This window comes from Halictus rubicundus, chromosome 11, assembly GCF_050948215.1.
Source record: "Halictus rubicundus isolate RS-2024b chromosome 11, iyHalRubi1_principal, whole genome shotgun sequence".
In the NCBI taxonomy this organism is placed as follows: domain Eukaryota; kingdom Metazoa; phylum Arthropoda; class Insecta; order Hymenoptera; family Halictidae; genus Halictus; species Halictus rubicundus.
Genome location: NC_135159.1, coordinates 3,366,442 through 3,393,404, shown reverse-complemented (window position 1 = coordinate 3,393,404; position 26,963 = coordinate 3,366,442). Strand labels below are relative to the sequence as shown.

The following is a 26,963-nucleotide window of genomic DNA, read 5'->3' as shown; positions in this document are numbered from 1 at the left end:
ATTCGAGCAGCCACTTCTAAAAATACACATAAACTTCAGTGTTGCAAGAGTCCGCACTTGAAACTTGTATATTCCCTTAGTACATATACAGTAGCGACGGTACGCGTTGTTCCGAGCTCTTTAATTCCTTGTCTGGGTCATTGTTCAATCGGTTCCTGAATGATGCTGCTCCTTTGTTTCCTGTAATCGAAAGGGTGGACTGGTTAGTACGCTATTCAATCGACGAGGGCTGATTTCGTCTAAATCTAGAGCAACAGCAATTGTTAAAAAAATGGTTACACAAAATATCCTCTTACAGTTTCCTCATTCTACACTTGGATTCGAACAATTGTGTCGAAACACATGAGCTCGTGCGGAAAATTGAGTATCTGAAGCAAAAAGATGACGAATTCTGAGCCTGAAGAGGGTCCTAGCACCAGCTTCTGGTGACTGCTGGTGGCTGAGGCACATATTAGGAGCTGGCAACAGGATTATGGGAAGATTAGAAAGTGTACAGTGTCCAAAGCAGAAGGGTGATTCACAGGGTGCAAGATTAGAAGATCGTGGCACCGAGGAGAGTCCTACCGCAACAATATCCCTTCTTGTTGTTTATTGGAAGGCAATCGCATCGTTTGGCGAAAATAAACGCGCGACTCGACTCGAGAGAATCGAAAATAGACTCGCGTAGGTAAACGGGTAGCAGAAGGGGCTTGCAGGTGGAGGATGAGGAGGAAAGAGGAGGAAGCGACGCTTGGTGGTGGTTCACGTTGAATCGACGCCGAGCCACGTGCCATCGCGATAAATTGCGTACGCTCGACTCCGGCGTACAGAGACGTGTTCAGTCGCGCGCGCTGCCTTCGCCACGATCTATACCCTCGATCCTCCTCGATCCCTGTTCGAGCAACGACACATCGGTGGCGGGTCAGTGTAGTGAGTGCCTTCGACGAGCCGTCAGTCATGTCCTCGAACGATTTACGATCAGGTAAGCCGGACTGATCGATCATAAAGAACACGACAATCCATCGCGGATCTATTAATCCTGTAAACACACTGTGTTAAGTATCTGCGGTTAGAGTCCCGGTTAACGAGCTACGCTATGTTTACTGTTCGGGGATCTGAGATTGCACGAATCTAGAAAACGAGACTTTAATAATTACTGTACTCGCGCGAGCAATAAGAATATTGTCTTTGACAAATATTGTTAGGACAACGTGTCATTCTGTTTGCTATCCTTACAATTATAGAATGTTGATCTATTAGCATTATTGAATACCTCAGAGGTTTAAGCTAATGTCTGCACTAACTGTACCTAACTTCAGAGACTAGACCGTGGATCTTTGTGCAAAATAAAAATGTAGTGCGCCGATTGCAAGAAACAGGAGCTGCATAAGCGCTTGTCTCTTCGCTTGACGCTTCTAACGTGTTGCGAATAATAAATTGGAATTCTGCCAAGCTTTTGATACTGCCACCGCTTTGTGTTTCGCCTACTCATCTTTGTGATAAACGCATGAAATCCGCGGTCTATACGTAATAAAATTTTACTTGATCCAGCCTTGATTGTTACGAGGCATTAACAATAAAGTCTTGATAAATGGTAGAATGACTCGAAGAGGTTGCACTGGAATAAAGTGAAAAGGGCTGATCATGGTCGGGGGAGGTGTCCCGGGACTCGTTGAGCCGGTATCGTCAATTAGAGCGACGCGGACGAAGTTCTTGGCGGGAAACCGGTCGCGGAGTCAGAGGTTCTTCGTGGACGATGAATATTTCAAAAGGAGCAGACCTCGCGGATGCCTGTTTCCTGTGGAGGTTTAATTATTCATCGGCGGTGGCGCGTGGTTCTCTTCTTATCGTCACTCGGCCCGGCTTTTCTCCGCTTGTTTACCCCCTCGGTCGCTTTCCACGGTCCACGATAACGCCTCGATAGTAGATCGTAGTTTCTGAGTCGGCGAGGATCGCACTAGCTCGCTTAGCTTCCTAAAAACAAGAGGGTACTTATCTCAAGCTGGTTGCATTTCAGAGGCGGACTAGCATCGAATCGCTACCGTACTGATAATCTTTAGAACAACGTGCTTGATCTCTGCAGCAGAGATTTAAAGAAGGATCGGTCTTCTCCAATGTACAGTAAGACCTCGATGATAGATCGTGCTCTCCGGATCGGCTACCAACACGGCTAAAACGATACGAAAACCGGTTTAACACGTTCTGTGCCCGTCATATATGACTGATATTACTCTTTGACCAAGTCTAATAAATTGTTCTATATCGTGGTATAGTCGAGTAGAATAAATTGGATTATTATAACTGGTATGAAAAATTGTGTCTTTCCAGTTCTGGTTTCATTGATTAAATTCTTTTGATGTTGCGGAAGAGTTATAGGATTAGTATCGAAACGGTACCGTGCTGACAATTCTCAGAGCGACATGTTATCTGGATGTTGATTCATTATGCTGCCAGAAGCGCCACGGACGATTGACCCTCGCTATAAGCTCGCCTTTGGACCCGACTGGCAGACTGGTAGAGAGACGCAAAATCGCTGAAACAAACGCCATCGCAATTCGTCCTTGTGCTAACAAACGACCATTACTTTGTCTTTTACAGCGGCGATTAACGTCGTCGATCATCTCTTTTGCATATATCGACGACGAATATACATAAGAGCCGTTACGCGAATACGTATAAATTAGTGGCAAACGCGTCTTTCTTATCAGGGTCTTCATGTTCGCGGCTTATCCAGTTAGTCCAAGTGTTAACGCAAATAATAACAGCGTCAAGACGACGACCTGGGGGCGTCGAAGAAAGATAGTAGCGGCGATTAGGCGATCCCGCACGGGCCCCGCGATAAATCGGATCAACTCGGATCGATCCAAATTTACGAAATCGCCGGGAGAGAGAGCAAATGTTATCGTTTTAACCCCGGCGTCTGACGACGCGACTTCTCGTCGTGTTTGTCGTGCTCCTCGTGTTTGTACACCGCTGGCCCCGATAATAACTCGCATAATTTGTCCCGTTCGCCTTTCAGAATCCCCGTGATCCCGCGTCGCCCTTATCGGATCGCTCGTATTTCACCGCGGATGCTTCGCGGATCATGCTCGTTTCGCGGCGCATCTCGCGATCAAACAATCTGCACTCGCATCAGAACCACTTACGACACATACAATCATGCAAATTACCCGTAAGAAATGATTCTATCGGAAAAAAATACCGCGGAGCCGAGCGTCTCTTGCGATTTTATCGGATCTTTGCTAACTTCATAATTTTTCCACACAGAAACCGTGAATGTTCCAACGGTGGATCTCTCGGTACCGTTTCGCACATGTTTGGACCATGTTTGTGAATTTTTTGACCCCCGTGGAATTGGAGTTGCAGGCGCGGTTAAATATAGTTAGGCATGAATGGGAAACTGGCTCGTCGCACGCGTCGCATCGCGGCGCGACAGTCTGCGCGACGTTCGCAGTATATTTTGTGGAAACACGCATATTATCAACGACGATGACACAGCTGTGGGAAGATACTGTCGAACAGACTGCCGTGGCAGCGACAGCTCACCGCGAGAACGAAAGATGTCACGTTCAAGACAAGATTTTCCGCGGAACCGATCGCATCATGTTATCAGGACATTGCTCTAATCTCGACTCGAATAGGAGAAGGTAAATAACGAGAAGACGGGTGCAACAGTCGGTACAGGGTGACTCAAAGTTGATCTGCCGAAGTCGACAGTCGATCTTTTACGCGAAGAAATCGGGAGATAAATCTGGAAGGGAGAATCGGTACTACAGGGTGTTTAAAAAGTGTCCAGCCGAGGTCTATCAACGTTGAATGTCGACCACAAATTTTGAAACGCATGAAATTCGCGTTTCTAATAGTTAGCGGATAGGAGATGAAAAAGAAATCGTTGTACAGGGTGTATAAAAATTATATGTCACGACCACCATATAGCGTGATTCTACACCTCTGGATCGGTGGAAATCTGTTAAAAAAATGCACCGCAAAATTCACCTTGACCTTGGAAATCAAGGTGAAAGTGTCGAAAAATTTTCTTTTATTGCATCGTATAGTACTCATCGCTCAAATTTTTCGATACTTTGACCTTAAGTTTCGAGGTCAAAATGAATTTTGCGGTGCATTTTTTTCACAGACCTCCACCGATCCGGAGGTGTAGAATCACGCTATGATGGTCGTGACATATAATTTTTGTACACCCTGTACAGGGTGTTTCAGAACACTGTAGAATTTCGAGCACCGATTGTTGAGCGTGCTGTGTCGCGGATCACACGACCAGGATTACCGAGAACAATTTATCCATTAATTCTTGTCCGTCAGAGCCGCGGCCACCTCGGAGCCGGTCGCCGACTGTTCAAAGTAGACTGTACAGCTCATTGTCAGTGTACACGACTCCTCGACAAATAGGGAATCGAATGGAATCCCAAGACGGTCAATATTGACCCTCACAAACCGATCGTTAGCGTAGCATGACGATTCGGAAATTCGCACTTGTATTTTCGCTGCCGTCGTCGCGTCGTCTGCGCGCGGTTTATAGTTAGCCTGCCGCGTTCCGGAAATATACGATCGTTTGAACAACGAACTTGACTCGCACCGCGCGGAGTGGGGATCGGTACGCATTTCGCGCGTATCGATTCGATGCTCGACGAGACACGGTCGTCCGCTGATTTTCCAGAAATCGGTTTGCCTAGTCAAGAAACAAACCAAGCACAATTCATTGTATACTACGCTGGAGCCGGGAGGAAGCGGAGTGATGAATAAAAACGATAAGATCTGGGAAAGAGGCGTTAACAGAGAGCTATCTACATCTTCCTCCGTCACCTTATCTCCGCTAATTCCATTCTTTTTGATTAGTAACGCTCAAGGACCTTTACCGAGCGTCTGCAAACGTTTGATCGTGTGTTCTAATTTCTTGCAACCAAAGTCCACCAGCCAAAAATCGAAAAGAATTCAAGATCATGGATTAAGGAGTCCAGAATGTGCCGGAATTTTTTCAGAATTTTTCCATGGACCGTCAGTTGTCGAGCGATCAGTAGAGAAGCAGTTCCCGCGTCGACGTCCATTCGCGTGTTCTAATTTCTTGACGCCAAATTCCACGAGTCTAAAATCGGAAAAAATTCAAGATTATTGATTAAGGTGTCCAGAATATGTCGGAATTTTTTCAGAATTTTTCCATGGACCGTCAGTTGTCGAGCGATCAGTAGAGAAGCAGTTCCCGCGTCGACGTCCATTCGCGTGTTCTAATTTCTTGACGCCAAAGTCCACGAGTCTAAAATCGGAAAAAATTCAAGATCATAGATTAAGGAGTCCAGAATGTGCCGGAATTTTTCAAAAATTTTTCCATGGACCGTCAGTTGTTGAGCGGCCGGTAGAGAAGCAGTTCCCGCGTCGACGTCCATTCGCGTGTTCTAATTTCTTGACGCCAAAGTCCACGAGTCTAAAATCGGAAAAAATTCAAGATCATGGATTAAGGAGTCCAGAATGTGTCGGAATTTTTTCAGAATTTTTCCATGGACCGTCAGTTGTCGAGCGATCAGTAGAGAAGCAGTTCCCCCGTCGACGTCCATTCGCGTGTTCTAATTTCTTGACGCCAGAGTCCACGAGTCTAAAATCGGAAAAAATTCAAGATCATGGATTAAGGAGTCCAGAATGTGTCGGAATTTTTTCAGAATTTTTCCATGGACCGTCAGTTGTCGAGCGATCAGTAGAGAAGCAGTTCCCGCGTCGACGTCCATTCGCGTGTTCTAATTTCTTGACGCCAAAGTCCACGAGTCTAAAATCGGAAAAAATTCAAGATCATGGATTAAGGAGTCCAGAATGTGTCGGAATTTTTTCAGAATTTTTCCATGGACCGTCAGTTGTCGAGCAGCCGGTAGAGAAGCAGCTCCCGGGTCGACGTTCATTCGCGTGTTCTAATTTCTTGACGCCAAAGTCCACAAACCAAAAATCTAAAAAAATTCAGGAGCATGGATTAAGTTGTCCAGAATGTGTCGGAATTTTTTCAGAATTTTTCCATGGACCGTCAGTTGTTGAACGACCGGTAGAGAAGCAGCTCCCGCGTTACATCAGATCGATCCGAAGGATTAATCGGTTCCCCTTATCAGCGGCAACAAATGGCCCACTTGGATACGCGCGAATACCAGATCTATTCCTTTCTTCTCGCTCTTTCTCTCTCTCTCTCTCTCTCTCTCTCTCTCTCTCTCTTTCTCTCTCTGTCGCTGTCTCTCTTCTGTTCTCTCGCAGCTCTTTATTTTCTTTCACGATCCGGAACGCCCATCGTAATGAGAAACGTTGTTGCGCAACGGATCCTGTTATAGTTATAGAGAACGGCTCGTGACCGATCGAAGGATCGCCGGGAGCACAAATTTTCCACGCGCGAATAATTAGAAAATGAATGAGGCAACGGAGCTCCGCTTTAGCGCTTCTCTCTTCGTCTCTGGCGATTTTTTTCTTTCGCGGTGATTTTACGGCTTCGCCAATAATTTCATTGGCGGCCGGCACGTTTTTATGGTAATCGTAGCCGCCTCTCGTCGCGGATCCTGTCCCTCCCTTTGTTTATTTGCATCCTGATTGGCGCGTTTTTCTATCCTCGAGCAAGGATTCGCATTTTTCTGCGACCTAGTCGCGCACGCGGTCTCTTTGAGTGCGGCGCGTTCTGCGCACACCGTCTGCAACGTCACCCGCGACTTCTGGTGCACGAGTGCACAATCGTCTCAGAAAATTCGAAATTCTGCCGAACATCGTTGCAGTTTCTTCACAGTGTTTTCCTAAAGTTTGCTTCGATTCCTTAAGAAAGCGGGTTAATTAGAGAGCCAATGTTACGTGGGAGCATGAATTACAATGTCCATTGTCGCGGGAACGTTTGGAAAATGTTTACTGCACTTTGATCGTCATTCTCTTTTGATGCGTTTCTGCAAAAATGAGTATATAAAATTTAAAACAGTGGAGAGATTAGAAAGAATATTTCAGATTTCAACTCACTAGAATTATTCAAGGAAAAGTAACAGTTTCATTTAGTTCCTGGCGCTGCAATGAATGAAGAGAATTTTTACTTTGTAATGCATTTCGTTCGGGACACCGGGTGCGTGAAGCGACGAAGTTACAATTAGGAAAATGATCGAGCAACTAATAGGAGATTCTGTGATTTGTCGTCCGTGACGGTAAACAGTAATTTTCAGTTAATTTCCTCCGTGTACAGGACGCGTGGCCGATATTTAATTGAATTTTAATTCGCGTTGCATGAATCCCGGCCGTCTGTGTGCGCGCGCTCCGCGGCCCGGAATAACCGTTTATCATCGTAATTATATAAAAAGGCGAAAACGTGCAATCCCATCATCGCCATCATCATCAATGTTACTTATCTTTTTCCCAGAGCAGCGATTCGTCGACGCGACATAAAACGCTGCGTGCTGCGCCGCGAATTGCAGCTTCATCGTTGCGATCACGATCGAGATCGTTTCATTGTGCAAAGAAATACGGGATAACGAGCTAAAATTCGCGCCGGTTTCTTTATCCCGGAAATTAGGCGAATTTTACTGCTGGGAACGCTTCCGGCAACGCCTTGTTAATCCTAATTAACGTTATAACACGTTCACCGCCGTCGAATTGTTACATTATTCTCGACCTATTAAAATCATTAAAAGAGGCAACACGTTTCCATTTGACTTCTGATTTTCCAAATCGATTGTAAAGAATTCAAGCGTAATGACAATGTATTTCTCCTTTCAATCATTTTAATAAGTCGGGAATTACGTAACAGCATTATTGAACGTCTGTAGTGTCTTCATCCTACATTGTTGTCGTAAACGCATAAAGATCCGACTCCGGTTATATCAGCGGTGCACGCTCATCGTTGGAGTGCACCGTGATCGATGCACCGCAATCCACGCGGCGAGGATTCGCCCATACGCCCGCGATTTCGTTGTCCGCAATTATACGCGATGCCCGGCCGCGCGACACGCGGACAATCCGCTCGCCGGACTCGATATCTCATCGATCCGCTTTTTCCCTTGGTTTCCGGTTCTTCTTTTTTAAACTGGCGCCCCGTGTAACGTAATCAAACAATCGCAACACTGTAACCGCACACGTGCAGACTCGAAAATTGCTTCGAACTGCTTCGAACACAGAGCGCGGCTCCTAACTTGATAAATTAACAATTGCTCGCGAACCACGCTGGCCCACAAAATTAAAGTCTGTTTGAATTTCGCGTGATAATTGTCCTCAGTTCTTCGGAAATTCCATTTTCAAAGGAAAACTGGGACCGGTCGAATGACGCGTTAATTAATTAATCATTAAGTTTTTAGTTTGTAAGAAAGTATTGCGCAGTCTTCGAAATGAACAGTTTGCGAGAAGTTTTACTTTGGCTCGATTCAAACCGAAGTTCTTCATTCCCTATCTACACTGTCTGGATCAAAATTCAAATATCCAGGTGGGATTAGAGAGATCCTAGATTAGACTAGATCTAATCTTGCAGGATTCCATGCTAGAAATCAAGCTTAAGCTACTTCGAAACTCGACCTGGTCTAGCATGATTCGCAAGTTCCGCAGTCTCCACCTATTCTGGATGAAAATCCACCTATCCAGGAGGTCCTGGAGTTGGTCAAAATTGACCTGGAAAGTGTGCTAGACAAATCAATCGGTGGCTGGCCGCGAGACTCGTCGATCGATTATCCAGTGAACTTGACTAGAAGCTTGTCAGGGTTCGCGATCGCTGGAGAAGGTATCCAAGGCGCTGGGTATCCGTGTCAAGGCAGTCGATATTCATCGAGTCTCGTTGAAATGCTCGGATATCGTTGCCGTGGCCGGTTGTAAATTAGTTTGACGGTGTAGCTTCTGGATGGAATATCGATGCAGGAATTCCTAGTCGTGCTCTTCTGCATTCGCCGACAATACTGCACGGTCCCTGTACAGAGAAGTCGATCGTAAATCACGATCTTTCTTTCTTTCTTCTCCGTTTCGTACTTTGAAACCACTTTGCCTGGCCAATATTTAATCAAGTGGCCAATGGAATAAAGTATCGTCATTGTGTACTAGATCGCCCCACCAGTAGAGTCTTTTATCTTATTTTAGATAAACACGCTTATCATTAGACTGCGGGTCATTATGACAAATAAAAGTTGCTTGTGTTGACAATGACAACGAACAAGCGTCAATCCGAAATTTTGTTGTTTCTTTAGTAATGTTGATAAGCTGGGACTATCTCCTGTTTTAAATTTTATCTACCCATGTTTACTATCAATGCACTGCATTGTTAGTTGTAGAAATTGAAACGAGACGGTGTGCATAATAATTCGCAGTCTACTTATCACGGTGGAAGGAGCTAATACAGGGCTAGAAGATTGTACAGTTTTGGCAACGCCTGTAGCTTGCGGAATGCTAGTCCACTGAACTCATGACCCATACCTTTGGACTGGACTTGTTTGTTGTTCTGGGAAAATGATAGTAAGGACGATAAATTTCGGAATAGTAGTTGATGTCTGCCAGCGATCAGCTGGGAGACTATCCGCGGAACGAAGAGGAGAGCTACCACAGTCGGTTCTCTCTGCGGAGTCGGTTGGTGTCAACGGTAGTGGTGCTTGTCCTTCGTGTGGACGTCCTCGTCGAGCGCCAGCGCGAGGCTCGCCACGCTTGTAACTTGCAACTTTACTCGGTCGGTGGAAGTGGTTCCGAGTGCACGCGATATTCGTTCGACTACACGCCGCAGGATGCCAGATTTCGGTGAGGATCTTCTTCTTCTTCTTCCGTGACCAAGCAGAAAGAACCTCTTTCTCGAAAGGAGAGCGAGCGGGTCGCTGGTCGTCTGCTACGCCGATGATGGCCGCAACGAGGATTCGCGGAGTCTGCGTCCCGGGTTCCCAGCGATCTTCGATCCCCCGTTCCGCCGATATAGGACAAGGCTACAGGCTCGCCCAAAACTGGTGTCACAGTCGTTTGCTACAGCGCTCCACGATTTTGATCCGCGAGTCGTTTGGCGCTTGATTGTCAAATTGTTTTGAATCAACCTGTAGGGTCCATCGAGCTAGGAGTTGTTACTTTGTTCAGGAACAATGAAAAGGAAAGTTGAGAGTCATGAGGTCATTGAGCCTTCGTCGACGATTTTCATTCAGCCTGTAGAATTTGGGTGACTCATTCTTCTTCGGGCTTCTGAAAGGGACATCAGAACGTTTAAAATTTTGGTGAATATTTAAATGAGCGTTGGAATTTTTTAAGGCTTCTTACGTCTTGTCGATTTTAATCAGCCTGTAGAATCCACTCCATGCTTCAAGAGTCCAGCGTCTTTTTCCTCCTGGGATCCCTGAAAACAAAACCAAAGCGTTCAGAACCTTGCGCAATTCCTCACCTATTTTGAATCGCCCTGTAGAGTCTCCCACGAGGTCCCGCGACTTTCTCCAAAAGAAAGAGGCATCAAGAGGGATTAGAGAACTGTTGAATTTGAGTCTTCGAGTGTCTCATTAATTTTGAATCGCCCTGTGGAATGCACCGAGAGCGACCCAATAATGACTCTTTTTCTTGAGGTTTTTCCGGGAGGCGGAGATCGGGTCGATTCGTCGAGGAGGTTTTTTGGTTTATTAATTTTTTTGTTCTTCTCACGGCACGGTTCTGCTTCCTCTTCCTGGTCTTGTTCAGACCCCTGTCTATTTTCCGAGGTCGACCGCGTTCCCCTGTCCGCGTTGCAACCGTTTGCGAGTGTTGCATTCGGGTCAGGCAGACCAGACACTTGAGAGACTTAGGCTTTCGAAGCTCTGTATACACGTCGACTCGCGTAATTGATCAAACAGTATTAAAGTAGAACGACCTTTCCGAAACTGGACCGAACGAGTTCAGCTTCTCTGGGAAGCTGGATAGATCAGCTTATTGGATGAAGCATAAAATTATAGACCCAGGTGGAAAAGCTCTTCCGTATACTTTCCTCCCACGATTTCTCACATAAGCATGTAGACCCAAAGATACTGAGAACACCAGATGAACATTTTTTCCACTCATGACGCGAGTCCAGAAGACTATTCCAAACATTGTAAATCATTCCGACTGCCTACTGCAGGTGTTTCATAGCAGCCTGCTCGTGCTGCGACATCAGACTGCATTTATCTTCTTCCAGTTCTACTTCTTCTCAAATAGAAAGTCTGTCTATAAACAGGGTAACTTTGATTGTCTATAAAGAGCGTGTCTTTGATGTCGTAAGACTCGTCTACCGCAATCGCAAATGAAATTCTTCATACCATTTTTTATGCTTTGATAGTTTTATCTTCAGCTTCAATTTTATTTCAGAGTCGCAATTCGCCGACCCCGGGTGTAAAATTGAGAACTCTGATTTGGTCCTGATGATGATACACGCGTTCTTTTGTTGCAGGCTTCAAGAAGCTGGTGGAGGATGGCGGGGGCGTGAAGAACACAATGTTGTTAGCGTTCGCGGAGATTTTGGGTACGGCGATCCTGGTGTTCGTGGGTTGCATGGGCTGCGTGTCTACTCTCGGCGTGGTCCCGTCGCACCTGCAGATCGCGTTGACGTTCGGCCTGGTGGTTATGCTCGTTATCCAGGTTAGTGGGAAAGGCAAGGATATATAATATTACGTAGCTCCGTATCGATTCCGGCTTAAAAACTATCGTGGACCTCGAGATATCGCGGTCTTGGATATCGCGGCGATCATCGCGCGGTGGTTTATCGCGCCGCGCTGCTTCACCGCGGGATTAAATTTAATCGTCTCCGAGTGCGATAGATAAGGTCGAGGTTTGCCGGGGCTAGCCGCTAATTACATTTCTGATTCGGCACGGCCCGCGAACGATACAATTTGCACGCATCGGTCGTTGTTTTTTCACGTTCTCGATCGTCTTCTCGCGATAACGAGGCGACTGGATAAGTACCCTAAAGCCGTGCAGAGATTACCGATGATCGATTGCTACACGGCATATTACTCGACCCATTGTAATCCAACTATTCCTGCTGTTCGCAGAGCCTTGGACACATCAGCCATGCTCACGTTAATCCGGCCATCACCGTGGGGTCCATCGTGCTCGGCAAGAAGACCGTCTCCGAGGGTCTTGTCTACCTTCTGTCGCAGCTGATCGGATCCGTCGTCGGCTACGGGATGCTGAAGGTGGGTTGCGAGGTCTACATTCTGAAATCTCCCAAAGCATTTTCAGGACTCTGAACAGTATCTTCCCGCCTCCAAAGCTAGCAGACCCTGTACCGAATACCTAACCCGTACATTTAACCATGTTATTCGATGAACAGTAACTATGAAAATTGCAAAGAAACGTTTCAGACGAATCAAGTACATGCTACCAAGAGAGACACACCGCGATGATGATTATTTGACCTTGCCACGCCCTTCGTGAGCCACCCGAACGTCACATTCAAAGTTGCAAATGTGTCATTACAATGCTTTTCTTGGTATCATACATCATTCGCCTGGAGCATTTCTTTGGGAAATGGTCGCGAGTGAAACCGGACATACTGTATATAAAAATCGATGACGGATGAAGCAGCACCGGGTGAGGTATCATCGTAGCCAGTGGTCGGAATAAAGAGTGCCGGCAGATGTCTCTAGGCTGTTCTCGATCGAGTCTCCCGCGGAGCGGATTGTTTTTTGAAAAAAATGGGCGACGCAGTGCAGTGGTGCTCGATGGCCACGAGAGTATTGCAGACAGAATAGGGATAGAGAAGAGTTAGGCGATAAAGCACCACTGGGTTCAGCTCTTCGTCTCCCAGGGAATCGAAAGTTAGCGAGACGGAAGAGGTCGGTCACGGACGGTCAAGTTGGCCAACGGTTTATCTATCGAATGCCAGTCCCGCAGGAATTTTCTCATCCCATTATCTCGGATACGGAGCGTAATTTTTCCGTACCCGGAGCGTCATGCCATCCGGCCGATGTTCGTACAGGTCCTCGGGGGTGGAGAAGGGGAAGCGGGAATAGTTGTAGGCACCGATAACACGGTCTTAATTTAATCGGAACTTTGCCCCTACGACATTTTATCGCAGTTCGAGACCCCCTAATCGCTGATTCGGTAGCCTCATGCGCGTTCGTTGTCGTCACTCAAGGAGAGCTTACGCAACGCTGATTCCTTTGCAAACACCAAGACCCGTTGACCTGGAAATAAACCAATTTTCATTCGCACGTTGCGTTGAACTTTTCGGTTCAAAGATTAAGTCAAGCCCTTATCTGATATAGCGCAGTCATTGCGTTAACGTTCAGGCGAAACGCACAGGAGTCTAAAGTTGATGAAATGCGGATCTCCGGCAACGAGGAAAGCCTATGCGGCACCCTGATCCGCTTGCAAGCATGTAGAAATAGACAACTATTGTTATTAGACAGTGGATCTTTATGCGAAATAAAAATGTGTTCTTCACAGTTTCACATTGCCATCGCTCAGTTTTGTCAAACAGCTCGCAGTCTAATTATTATGTAATATTGGCACGAAGTGAACAGAAGCGCGAGGCCAGGTGTTAACCACTGTTTTCCGCTGTGCCGTGTACAAAGTGCAAATTATGGTTGCAGATGGTGACTCCGGCGGTTCATCTAACAAGCGCTGGGCCCGATGGCGCGAACACATTCTGCGTGAACCTTTTGCACAGTGACGTGTCGGTGATTCAGGGTCTTTTGTTGGAAGGACTCGCGACCGGTATACTGATGCTGGTGGCGTGCGCCGTATGGGACTCGAGGAACGTGAAAAACACGGACTCGGTACCGATCAGGTTCGGTCTGACCGTGAGCGCGTTGGCGTTGGCTTTCGGGCCGTACACCGGATGCAGCATGAACCCGGCTAGGTCGTTCGCCCCGGCCCTCTGGAACAATTATTGGTCCCACCATTGGGTGTACTGGTTCGGGCCGATCGGCGGCGCCCTGCTGTCTTCCTTCATCTACAAGCTCACGTTCGGCAACAGGGACGAGCAGCAGGAAGAGAGCGAGCCCGAGTCTGTGGCGCTCAACACCGTCAACTCCGTCAAGTAACCGGCCCCGGGTAAGTGTACCTCGCTGCACTACGATTTCTGTAGCGGCCAACTTGGGACATCTGGTTATGGCATGAGTATTGCTTTACGCTCTTGGAACGTGACTTTGGGGATTTTTAGAAATTAGGTACGGAGTGGCCTTGTCACCGTAAATTTTGCTAATTTTCCAATCGTGTCCGTTCCCAAGGCGTAGAGCTAGCACTTGTATTTAGTTTTCTAGGCCCGTGTCATAAATCTTCCAGAGGTCCCATCCTGCCATTCTTTAGCTTTGCGCTTGACTCTTCACCCTTAGTATGTGGTTGATGGCACTTGGTTCATCAGGATGGCCTTGGGGCCATCAGGATGTTCCTCGGTCCCATCTCCTACTTTCCAACCGTCCACCCCCAATTGGTCCTCGTCCTGGCCAATCCGAGGATGTTTCTTATCATCTAGGAAGGGAGGAAAAATCCCGAAGCAGAGGGAGGATCTACCTTTACGTTGGTTTTTCGCTCGATCCTCCAAGTCAATTCGATTCCAAGCACGCTAGGGAAAAGATTGTTCCGGCTCAATATCTATTGTAAATACAGTCCACTTTTTTTAGTTTGTTATATTTAGTTTCCTTTTTTTTTCGAGAGGAAAACTCCTTACCCAAATCAGTCGACACTTTACGTGTAAATCCACATCTAAGGCTCGAACATCCTTGCGATAACCACGAGCAATCAACAATTTCTTTTAACAGCGATTACGACTACTTTCACGTTCACAACTTCCTAGAAGAAAAAACAAATTTATATTTATTGTTTGCATATGTACTCTCCAATGGCGAAATGCAACTTTATTTCTAGTAAATTCTCCTCGAAATCTTCTTCATTTCATATTACAGTGCATGACATTAACCGGGGAGGGCGAATACATCGTGTGTTAAGGGCCAAGGGTAGTCACGCGATTTTTGCAGAGTCAGCAGGTCGGTAACTGCTGTATAGTTTCTGTTCACAAGCTTCAGACACAGACTTAAGATCCGTCTTGGTTTTGATCTTGTCTTGAACTTGTCACAGCTTTTGCTCTGTATTGTCGATATCATGAATTCTAACGTCAGAAACGTACTTCGAGTTTTTGATTTTATTTCGCAGAGAATCAAGACAAAATATAGGTCAATTTCTAGCTGAAGATATTTTCTAGCGCACGATTTCATCCAGAAAACTCATTCGATGGCATAAAAATGCTTGGATTCCGTGGCATGCAAATCATCAATTTTTTACCTACTTCTGACACTTATATTAGAAAATATTTGCGTAATCTCGTCAGCTCATGACCAGCGCGCGTTGCACTGAACCATCCTCTTTCGAATGAGCCATTTCCCAGCGAAAAATATTCTCATATAAGGACGAAAAAGTTGAGGCACGTGAAACTAGTGTTCCTTCTCGAGAATTCTTTCTCGAAATTTTAGAATTGATTATTTCTCATTTCTCAAGAAATTTCAGTATTTCTCGAGAAATTTAAATCTAGGAAAATTCTTATGAATCTCATTTATTTTATAACATATAAATTCTTAAATTCTCTGAAATTCTTATTTAAAACTGTAGAAAAACTGAATACTGAATTGAGTAATGAGTTTCTTGTTGTTATTAAAGAAGAAATATCTAAAAGAAGAGACAAGATTGTTGTATCCCTTATAAAATATCTGCATAATGCAGAATCTCTGCAAAAAGATTCAGAAGATACATTTTTTTATTTAACATCCAAGGCACTGGATGTATAAAATGGCAAAACAAATTCTAAGCAGACTTTTTGGAAAATATGACAATGATTCTTATGAAAATAGTGAAAAACTTTCAGATTCTCAGAATGAGGAACTATCACTGGAAAAACAGTTAGAATTAGAAATTGCAGATAGCCTTGAAGAATTTAGTGGCAAGAGTTTAGCGGCAGAAGAAAATAAATTCCGGACTCTAACAAAGAAATTCCAAATTTTTGAGTCCACTGGAAAACGGACACCCAATCTTCAGCAACTTTTGGATGTTCTGTATACGATAAAGCCAATATCCACACAAAATGAAAGAAATTTTTCTACGGCTACAGATTTTGTTACAAGAAAAAAAGAAGTATATTGTCTGATTCTACATTAGACGCATTATGCTTCTTAAGAAGCCATTTCAAAAGAAAAGCGTAATGTTTCACTTTATAAAAGTTTGGTAAAAGTTTCCCAATATATAATAATTCCCAATATATATCTCGAGAATTCTCGAGAAATATAGTCTTATTTCTCATTTCTCGAGAAATGAAAAATGTTGAGAAATCAGGAACACTACGTGAAACCATTTTTCGCCTACTTTTATCTGTAACGTGGTCACTCTACCTTATCGCGAATCTAGTCTTGGCTCTTAAAGACCCTACGGAACAATAAGACAAGGATTTTTGAACGGTCGACCTGAGTCGGTTTACAGCAAAGTCGACGGAGATTCGGTGAATCTTGCGTCGGTTATCGGCTAGTTCCTAGCAAGTTGGAGTTGATTTACGACTGGTTCGTGGTGGCTGGTCGCGCACGTAGGCCACGGGGGTATGCAAAATCGGGTTTCCCGTCGCGCCGTCTGCTCCGACCCCATAAAAATCAGGATCGTCGCGAGTAGGCGAGTACAACACGGCGCGGCGGGTGGGAGCGTGTGCGGCACAAATTGGAGCCGGTGCTGCAATTTCGCGGGACGACGACGTTTCCCGTTAACGGGCGTCCCCGTTCGACTTTAAACGAGGCTCTAAAGCAAACGGGCGCCATGTAAACGTCGTGCATCAAGGCTTTTCGCGTGACGCGGGATTATCTTGTAAGGGCAGGCGGGGCCGTAAAGGTCGCCGATAAATCGTTCGTCTGCAAAGAAAGTTCGGCGCGAAACTGGTTTTACGGTGGTCCGGGGTTTAAACCGTTCCCCGTCGCGACGACGACAACGACGACGACGATCAGAGCAACCCTAACTCTCGAGGATCCAAGCCAAGGATATCATAAATTCGCCCCGCGGCATCGATTCTCTTCGAATGAAAAATGGAAAACAGATCGGGGGAAAATTCGCTGTTCCAATTAACGGAATTCGAGCGTTCCGCGTGCGTGGCTATCCAGGCCGCAGACCTTCGAACCTAACAATAAACTCCGACGCGCGGCTGGCTGCGGCTCCCTGTTATATCGATCCTGTTAAAAGGCACGACCCATTTATCGCAAACAATTATCCGGGAATCGCATTACACCCCGTTGCGTCCCGGATAATCAGCTGAAAGGACTGCGGCAACGCTTCGTTAATTGTTACGTATCTATACGCGACGCGACGGATCGCGGAAGTGCTCCTCTAATTATCGAATCTCCTGCTACATTAATCACGGAATCGGTTCGATACGGGAACCACGGTGTTGCCTCGATACTCGGTGACGTTCATTATTCAAATGTAAAGTTTTGTCGCAAGAATCCGGTACATTCTACGCGCATTTAACGAAGAGATGGAGGCCCTGCAATTTGTAATGTGAACCCTACCATTTTTCCGGGAACTCTAGAATTTTTTGAGAGACTCTAGAATTCTTCTGGGGCACCCCCACTTTTTTCTGTGGACTCTAGGATTCTTCTGGGGCAACCCAATTTTTTCTGTGGACTCTAGAATTCTTCTGGGGCACTCTCAATTTTTTCTGTGGACTCTAGAATTCTTCTGGGAGACTCTAGAATTCTTCTGGGCACCCCCACTTTTTTCTGTGGACTCTAGAATTCTTGTAGGGCACCCCCAATTTTTTCTGTGCACTCTAGAATTCTTCTGGGGCACCCCCAATTTTTTCTGTGGACTCTAGAACTTTTCTACGGGCGTTAGAATTTTTTGGGAAACCCTCGAATTTTTTGTGGACCCTACTATTTTTCTATGGACTCTTGAATTGTTCTATGGATTCTAGAATTTTTTTAAGGTCACTGCTATTTTTCTGGGGGAGAGAAGAAATAGTACCGTGCTTTGGCGAGGCTCCAGCACATCCTACGTTCATTTAACAAAGTGGTCAGGTACGAACGTAGCACGTGTCGTAAAGAACAAATTAAATGGACAAGTAGCGAAGCAGTACCGTAGTTCCTTGAGAATCCAGCACATCTCACATTTAACAAAGAGATTAGCAACGAACGCAGCACGTGTCTTAAAGAATTAAACGGGCAGACAAGCGAAGAAGCAGTACCGTGCTTTCGCAAGGATCTAGTACATCCTGCGTTCATTTAACAAAGAGATCAGGGATGAATTTAATCCTCCACGGCGGAGGAGGGTAATGGACGGAGCATTACCGTACTATATCTGGTTCTCCGGTTGTGTTTCAGGTTCGTGGCGGGCAGAAGAGGCCGAGGTGCAGCTCGATTCGTTTCCTTCGAGAAACCACGGGAGATTAAGCGATTAATGGGTGGAACAGCGAACGGCGGCCGCTTTCGAAGCCCGCGGAACATCCGACGATCGTACGTAGTCGCACGGAGTTGAAGAGAGCTCGAATCTTCGGAAAATGAACCGTCGACGACGCGCAGAGGGCTTCGATCGCAACTTGGCCAGCGCAACTACCGTCTGAATCATCTCGGCCAGCCCATTAGATCGCGATTTTCGCAAGACTGTCGCTCATCGGTGTCGCTCTCACCTCGAACGTGCGAGAAACGCGCTCCTTGACGAGCACGTGGTCGAGCCACGGGCACTAACACGCGTCCAGTGCTTTTCAAACTGAGCCGCAAGATTGTCGCGAACACCGTTACATTTTATATTTTGCGAACCGAGCGCGATTCGCAGGAAATTCGACCGACCGGCTTGCGGCTCAGTTTCACGGCGCCGGAAGCGCCTGCGTCACTCGCCCCGCATTAGCGCGAGGATCAAGGAGATAGCGCCTGGATCCTCGGTTGAACGTACGGTCAAACTGCGGAACAGCTACCTAATCTCCGATCTCAATGATTTCCGGATATATTATTAACAGACAGCGGATTTTACGCATTTACGACAAAAATAAGTAGGTGTAAGTTAAAACAGTAAAAACAGGAATGTAGAAATACCGTTACATTATTTGAAAATTTTTGTTTTGCGTAGAGATCCGCAGTCCGGTTAAAAATCTGAACATTTTCGACAAATTTGCACAACAAATTGGAGGATAGCTAGCTGTTCTGCAGGTGCGCCGAACATGTTCCCGGACGATCTTCGATTCTCGATGATCCTCGTTCCGCTATACAGGGTGCCCCATCTTCGCCTGTAATACACAGAGTCCGAGACAAGCGGTGTCGGGCTCTCACGCTGTATAGAATAATTGTTACGTTTTTACCGACCAGTCGAATCGCGACGACATAAAGCACAGTCACACCAAATCCCACGGTTGTCCATTCACTTGTCCATTCACACACAGTTCCGCTCTGGTGCACGGTCACCCGCGGCGAAAGCAAGAAAAAGGAGACGGTACAGAGTGTAATTTGCGCGCGCCGATCGAACAATTGGGACGCTGCGTTTTCGTTAACAATTACCGCGTGCGAGAGAGAGAGAGAGAGAGAGAGAGAGAGAGAGAGAGAGAGAGAGAGAGAGAGAGAGAATGCAGCAGAATTAATTTCCCGGCAGGAGATCGATCCGGCGAGATAGCCCGATACACCGTTTTTCATCACGAGCTGAAAATCTCGGCCCGGAACGATCGTGTTTAGCCATAAATAAATAAAATGAAACGACGCGCGGTTCCATTGCGTCGATGCACACGCGATGAAATATTTAAGGGACCGCTCGATGGTTAAACAAACCATCGTGGAAAACATAAATCTCCAAAGAATCTGCTCGCAAATGTTTACAGAAACAGTGCAAGAAAGTGGAAAGAGAAGTGATGTCCGTGGCCCGGCAAAATAGCGAGACTTCCTAAGTTTCCCTGGTCTCGGAATAAAAACCCGTGGCCCGAAATTAATTTCCACCTGCCAGACTATTAGCAGGATGTTGTTACAAGTTCCTAATGCCTTCAACCTCCCCGGGCTTTTCTTGCCCGGTGGTTTAACGTGTTTTGCGCTGAAACTGCGAGTTCACCGGCTTGTAAAGCAGCGTGTACGAAATTTTTGCACGCGGCTTTGGTTTCAAAAAACACCGGGATCCAGGAGCGGATTAAACGGCGGAATTTTTAAAGGCGATACCCCGGTGTTTGCGCGAGCACACAGCTGCGCCGGGAGGTTATCGTTTCGAAAAATGGCGTTCCCGAGGCCGGCTACAATTGTTTTCGCCTTTCCGGGAACCGGGAATGGATAGGAATAAGAAACGGCGGAAACAGAGAAATAGAGAGGGAGAGAGAATCGGGGGAGCATTAAGACCAGATTGAAAATTGAATTATTAACGAGCTGGCTGGCGCTCGGCATGTAAATCACACGGAAATATTACTTTTCTTCCCCGTCGGAAAAATTCAAGCTACGACAATCCCTTCCTTTCAATCCTTTCCGACCCGTCCCCTCTTCGAACTATGCGCAAAGTATTTCTATGAAATGTTAAGGTGGACAACTCACGCGACTTTTTACAGCGAGACTGCACGCTGCATTCTTTCGAAACTTCGACACGGTATATTTATGTGACATTGGCAACTGGACCGCGAATTTTCTATGCAAATAAATTATTATCAACCGGTGCGCTCGATACACCCTTTTGTTTCCGGTCTCATTATAATGGCAATTTTCGACGAAAATTCTGTACATTGTTGGACCGGGGATAATAACATTTATAAAAATGCATGGATATTCGCGGTCCAGTGCACCCGCTTCGCTCCAGTTTTGTTCGGAATTCATCGTGGAGCGGTTTACGTTGATCTTGAGCCACATGTTGCATCAAGGATGGTCCACGAAATTTGCTATAGCGTTTACGTGCAATCCCGCCACGCCCGATCAAAGCCCGAGTTGTTACTATGGTGTTTGAAGTGGTATCAAATGGAATCCTCGTGTACTCGGAGTTTTCTAGAGCGCCGGGCGATTCGAAATTGGAGGAAACATCGCGATTTGCCTCGGATCGCTTAGAAAGCGTGTCGAACGACCCGCCATCGAGCCCCGTCGACGCCAATTACACGGAAAATCTCGCGATGCGTTCTCGAGCCTGCTCGCTCGATCCACTTTCCCTTCGAGGTCTCATAATTGAGTCGCTGAAAACACACACGCAAAAATAACGGGAAAAATACCGAAAAAAAGAACAAACAGAGCGCAGAAAATAAAAGCAGCCGCCGCCGCCGCCGCCCGCCCGACGCCCGTGTTTACTGTATCGAGAATTTTATTTGCCCGCGTGACTTCCGTTGTAAACGGGCTATTTATTTTACGGGGAAATATTTTTCCCCGGGTTCCGTCCGGTTCGGACGTTTAATATTCATTCGGCCGAATGTTTTATTTTTCAACGGGTTGGAACACCGCCGTTTTTTTCGGGGGTGAAAAATATTTATAGAGACCGCCTCTATCCTCCCCCTCCCCCTCTCGCGCCCTCATCAACCCCGTCGCCCTGTTCATTTACATATCGAGTTCCTTCGTTATTTATACGCGGTTCGATTAAAATACTCGCACGTCTGTTCTAGACCATGTGATAGTAGGTTAATTTAGAAATAATTGGCGAGTAGACGCTGCGCGGTGTAGCTGATATTTTAGCCGTTCACAGGTCAAAACGATTAACATGTATCGAGCTTTTTATGGTTCACCGGCGGAGAACCTGATCGATGCTACATTTTTCCATTTAAAATTTATTTCCCTTTTAACTAATTAGTTTACTGCAGAGTCGATACATTTAAGACGAAAACGAGTAGAATATACAACAGCGAAGATACATTTAAAGAATTTAAAAATTGTATCGTTCTATTTGCAACTCAATGGGTTCTTTAAGAAAAGAAATTTTCATTTTGCATATAGATCCACAGTCTATTGATTAGGCTCGATACCGCAGGGTAACAAGAATAATAGAACTTTTAAAAATTGATGTGCAATGTTCCCTGGTTTCTACTTTCTGGAATTAATCGATTTGGCAAATGAGGACGGCTCGTTTACAATATAGGGCTCACCCAGCTCGAGCACCCAAAATATCTCTCTCCGTGTGACCTTATCTACACCAAACATATTATAATAATAATAAGCGAGATATTCGAGGGGCACGAGTTTTCTGGAACACCCTGTATACGCATAAGCAGCCTGTGAAAATTTATGCATTCTCTGCATACGAATATTTACAATTAATATAATGATTATTTACATTTGAATAAACATTCTCAGTGTGACTGAAAGTACTCTTAATTATGATTGTTACCGATATTTTGTTAATAATTTTCTAGATTTGTATAGACATTCCTCGAAACTTGTAGATCTGTAGGTGTCGTTTTATGGCATACCAAAGAGTATGGTTGTTTCTAGAAAATAATATTCCAAGTTCTTAGTTTGAGTCAGAAAAGAACTTTCAGTGAAAATTAGTATACGCTATGTATACTCAAAACAATTAATCCATTAAACGAATTTATTACTGTATAATATTCTGTTCGTTCCTATGGTAACAATCGAAGTGCATCTTTTGGTTATTGTTAAAATATACATGTTCAAACGACTCCAACTATGTAAATGCATTTTCCATCCTGTACAGCGAAAACAATGTCAAAAAATTCCATAAAATAAATACTCATCAAACAAAACGAAGAAAACACAGCCCGTTTATGTAACGGACTAATTAAAAATAACCCAATTAAAACTTACAAACTACATCGACAACTTCACCTGTTCTGCTCGACGTAATGTCCTTCAACAGTTGAACACGCAACGTTTGGCGATCGACTGAATTATGGTCTTATTGTAAGCAAACGAAGCGAGTAGGGGGAAAATCCATAAATAATTATAACACCTGTACAAGGAGAAACTTATTATTCCAACATCTTCTTTTCCTTGCGCATTTACGAATTTCGTTCCGCATAACCTACAAATTTCGACTTTCTAGTCTATACGATTTTCCTACGGGCACTGCAACGTCTCCTACTGCCCTAAAATGTTCTCTATAATGTCTATAATTTTTGAGCTTTGTAACTAGTTTAGATAATTACTCTGAAATGAAGTAACAAATAATTTATTGTGCATAATAATGCGACGTTGTTTAACTGCAAAAAGGCGCGGGAAGAGTTCGTACTGCGGTTAGCTTATTGTTAGACTTGAACTGCGCAGACTCGACCGGTCCGTTCGACTCGGTTCCCCCTCCACTTTCCGCCGCGCTATTCCCTTTCCCGAACCCTAACCTGACCATGAACAACAGACGTTAACGTATTCCGAAGAAGAAACGTCGTCTGTCCGAATTTTATCCCATAAATGAATTAATCATTTATCCGATCTCGATGCTACCGCGAAATAGTTCGATCGATAACGCGAGAGACTATTACAACACGTCGGAAAAATGTAATCTATAAACCGCAGGACCACAGTAGTCAATAGATAATCTCAAAGGACGCACAGATTTTCGAGAACGTTACCTCTCTTGGTAATAGTCGCTAACGACATTATTCTCCTGTCACATTAGACAAATGACAGTGAAAGCAGAATCGATTTTGATGGACATAGGTGCGAAGCGATTGTCACCGAACACGTACAGTCGGTGAAAACAGTTCGAAAACGTCTGCCGAACTTTCACGCATTTAAGAGATTTCGTAGAAATTGTGGACCTTGAGTAACTTGTTGAACAATAAACGTAAAAGATCGCCGCGATTTCTTACCGGTTTGCTTATCCGACAAATAAATCATGGAATTTGCTTATAAAATTTTGTGCATTCTATCCCCGACAGCATTTCGCAGATTTCTCTATGTTCCAGGATTTATATTTTTCATTTATTTAAAGTACATTCTGTCAAGATTGTTATTTATAAATGGGAATAGATAATCGATCCGGATCCGTTACCTACTTCCGGTTCTCCGATCCTTCCGTCAGTAACTGTACAGCTCAATTGACGGTGTAATCCGAATGAATATTGACAGCTATTGACGTAGTCACTTCCGGTTATTGCCGTCTTCGAAATCTACGGTTTGCAGGTATGTAGATGTAGAGACAGCTCTCGAGACACATGGATATAGAAGATACGGTCGGTTAAACCGATTATTCTCGTGTTTAAATAATTACAAAAAGAACCATAACGCCCTACGATTCCTAGGGAAGCTTTCAATCATACCAGAAACAGTGGTCACGAACGATTTTGAAAATTGTTCACCGTTAGCATCCATTCTCCATAAAATCACAAATTGTACAAGTTAAATGCTGTCCGCACTTTCTCGTATTACTTAGCACGCGCGGTACAAAGTTACAAAACTGCCGATTCACAATCTAATAAAATCGATTTCCTTAGTCCGCTTTCACCAGTTTGCCAATTCGTTTTCGCTTTTTGCCAATTCCACTTTTGCAAAGTACTTCAATTATATATTTTTCAGTAAGAATTTTAAACATTTGTTTGAAATAAGTCTATAATTCTTGAAATACTATTTCCTTTAACTCTTAAACTGTAAAGGGGATTAACCCTTCGCACTCGAAGCCATTTTAACTCTAAAACGAAACATTTCTTCCGACCTACAATATTTCCCTTCTATACATATCTTTTCATGCTATACATACGAAAATGGTGCAATTTACTCGTACAGTACTGAAATGTTTAGTAATTTATTAAATACAAACAACTTTAATAATGTAAAAAATATTTTGAATAATGATACAGGAATTTTTAGTGGCGCCTTACAGTCACCATTCGAGTGCTAAGGGTTAATTCGTATCCGGATGGTTTTCTAAAATTCGCGTATTTTGCTTCGTACTATTTGCAATATAATATATTTCAACAAATTATTTGTCAAAATCATTGTGATAATCTCAATGTAGAATATACCAAGGTAGTATATGAATTTTCTCACATTTTTTAAAGAACTAAAAACTGCGTTAAACACGTAACACACCCAAACCTTTACCGTAAAAACGTTTACAAACGAAGGGTCGAGAGCTTCGGTTATATACATACAGGGTGGTCCACGCAACTTGTACACCAACATAACTTCGAAAGGATGCGTTGCACGAAAAAGTTTTGTATACAGAAGTTGCATGGTCTGAAGGGGTACACAATTTAGTGTATTTATTTTTTTACAGGTGGAAGTGTTTCGGAGAATTGAAGGTCGACTTTCTTTTTTTAAGTGAAATAGTATATTTTTTATACCAAAATATGGAAGAATGTCGAATTCTGAGTAAAAAAGCATTCACCTTCATTAGCCCTAAACCTAATAATTAACGAGTAATTTCACTTTATTTCCTGAAAATTTTCTTACAAAGAAAAAAAAATCATTTAACTTTCTTTTTATTTTTCTAACCTGATATTACGCGAAGAAAATTTTCAGGAAATAAAGTGAAATTACTCGTTAATTATTAGGTTTAGCGCTAATGAATGTCAATACTTTTTGTATTGATTTTGTATTGAAAAGTATTGTCAATAGTTTTGTATATTAAAAATATAGTATTTCATTTAAAAAAACAAAGTCGACCTTCAAATCTCCCAAACACTTCCACCTGTAAAAAAAATAAATACACTAAATTGTGTACCCCTTCAGACCATGCAACTTCTGTATACAGAACTTTTTCGTGCAACGCATCCTTTGGAAGTTATATAGGTGTGCAAGTTGCGTGGACCACCCTGTATATTTAATTCGAATAATCGAATAATATATTCGAATCGAAATAATAAAAAAACTAAACTACCTCTACCTCTACGTAATATATTCGATATATTCGATATATTTTTATTCGAATTCGAATAATTATAAAAATTTCCACAGGTGCGCCCCCGAAGGGGCCGAGAGCGTACCGCGCAGATACGGCCCTGTGCGAACCATCCCTCTCGAACCATTCCCCCACCACAGGTTCCCGGCAGCGGCGCCTATCTTGCGTCTCCGTCTCGCGCATGCGTTTCCCTTTCATGCCTCGCTCTGTTCCATGGTGTCCCCCCACTCCGGCGCCTGGCGATGCGCGGGTGAACGCGGCCGGTACGACAGTCCTTCCGCGGATTGCGGATATTGTGTGGCGAAGAGTCGTGTGTCCACGGTGTCCTTTATCTTCGTCTGCTTCGACGAAGGATTCGTAGTGTCCCCGGGTTCGGTGTCCGAGTGTAGCTAACCTGTCGACGGTTCGCAGGATCGTGCGTGGTCCCCGTCAGGATTATACTGGTCGTTCTCAGGGTCGTGTATCGCGTTTTCTCGTGCAGTGGTGCGCCAGTGCTCCCCTGTCCGCCGCTCGAGGCAGCGCTCCTCTCTGCTGCCGAACTTCTTCGACACCGTACCGGTTTGTTTGCAAGGTTAGGTTCCGGCCGCGTCTCTCTCGCCGCGTGCATCCCGCGACAGACTCTAATCGGACCTGTGCTCTCCCTTCTACGTACAGTGACTACTCGACACCACCGGCGCGACCTGTTTGTGTGTGTTCAACCCTGCTAGGATACTCGACGGCACACCACCAGAGGATGACACGCCTGGCGAAGCTGCACCAGGACCACAACCACGCCTGAGTCCCTCTCGGTGAGTATATACTGGGAACGTTGAATTTCAAATTTCCGAGGGGACGCTCCTCGTGGCGTACGCGGCGTGACCGCACTGTAACCTGCGATTCTGCCTGAGAAAAATTAGCTTTGTTCCTTCGAAATTGTTACCGATGCTCACAATAGCTTCTCATTGTTTGCTTCTGTCTTGGGAAGAACAGTAGACCCTCGCATAACCCGGTCAAAAAACTGTTCAACGCCAGGCTTGCGTTACTTTATGAAAATAATGGGAATGTGTAAATCTGAATTTTTAGCCATTTTGTCTTATATGTCGAAAGAAGTAAATTTGTGAAATAATTCTGCTGGTTTAATTATTTGTAAATTGACCACAGGTGTTTCATATTTTTGCCCAGTCAGAACTGCATTTTGAGGTAACGCGCGTCCTCGGTCTGTCCTCGTTCATTGGTTGTTTGTTTGGTTTCTTTTCGAGGTAGGCCCGGCCAAGCTAGGAACAGATGCTCCCTGGTACTTTTCTTAGTATCTGCGCCCACCCGACGGGAGGTCCTTTGTCAGGCTCGCTGGCAGC

General features: G+C 44.8%; 2 protein-coding genes and 1 long non-coding RNA gene across 4 annotated transcripts in view; 2 read left to right on the top strand and 1 right to left on the bottom strand.

Moving 5' to 3' along the window:
* Window positions 1-796: 796 nt before the first annotated feature.
* LOC143359221 (aquaporin-like) lies at window positions 797-19,241 on the top strand. 2 transcript variants are annotated; one of them, XM_076797002.1, is made up of 5 exons: window positions 797-961; window positions 11,330-11,517; window positions 11,931-12,074; window positions 13,476-13,938; window positions 18,228-19,241. In XM_076797002.1, the coding sequence occupies exons 1-4, from the start codon at window positions 937-939 to the stop codon at window positions 13,926-13,928; spliced, it is 810 nt and encodes a 269-aa protein (XP_076653117.1). In that variant the 5' UTR covers window positions 797-936; the 3' UTR covers window positions 13,929-13,938; window positions 18,228-19,241. The 2 variants fall into 2 exon arrangements, with proteins under 2 accessions (XP_076653117.1, XP_076653116.1); XM_076797001.1 differs by lacking the exon at window positions 797-961 and adding an exon at window positions 9,527-9,696.
* On the bottom strand, window positions 19,206-22,913 carry LOC143359222 (uncharacterized). Its single transcript, XR_013083077.1, has 2 exons — window positions 21,957-22,913; window positions 19,206-21,923 (listed from the first exon to the last, which is right to left on the bottom strand). It is a non-coding gene; the product is annotated as an uncharacterized LOC143359222 (long non-coding RNA).
* A 3,135-nt stretch (window positions 22,914-26,048) lies between these two features.
* Alpha-man-iib (alpha-Mannosidase class II b) overlaps window positions 26,049-26,963 on the top strand; it is a 152,725-nt gene continuing 151,810 nt past the window's right edge. The window contains exons 1-2 of the mRNA XM_076797281.1: window positions 26,049-26,200; window positions 26,284-26,417. The gene's annotated coding sequence lies outside the window, so the exon portion shown is untranslated. The remainder of the gene's footprint in view (window positions 26,201-26,283; window positions 26,418-26,963) is intronic.

Excerpts from the sequence above, each read along its gene's own strand:
- LOC143359221 (XM_076797002.1), top strand. The coding sequence starts at position 937 with ATGTCCTCGAACGATTTACGATCAG. Across the intron at positions 11,518-11,930 it reads TGGTTATGCTCGTTATCCAG|AGCCTTGGACACATCAGCCA; the intron begins GTTAGTGGGAAA and ends TGCTGTTCGCAG. Across the intron at positions 12,075-13,475 it reads TCGGCTACGGGATGCTGAAG|ATGGTGACTCCGGCGGTTCA; the intron begins GTGGGTTGCGAG and ends TTATGGTTGCAG.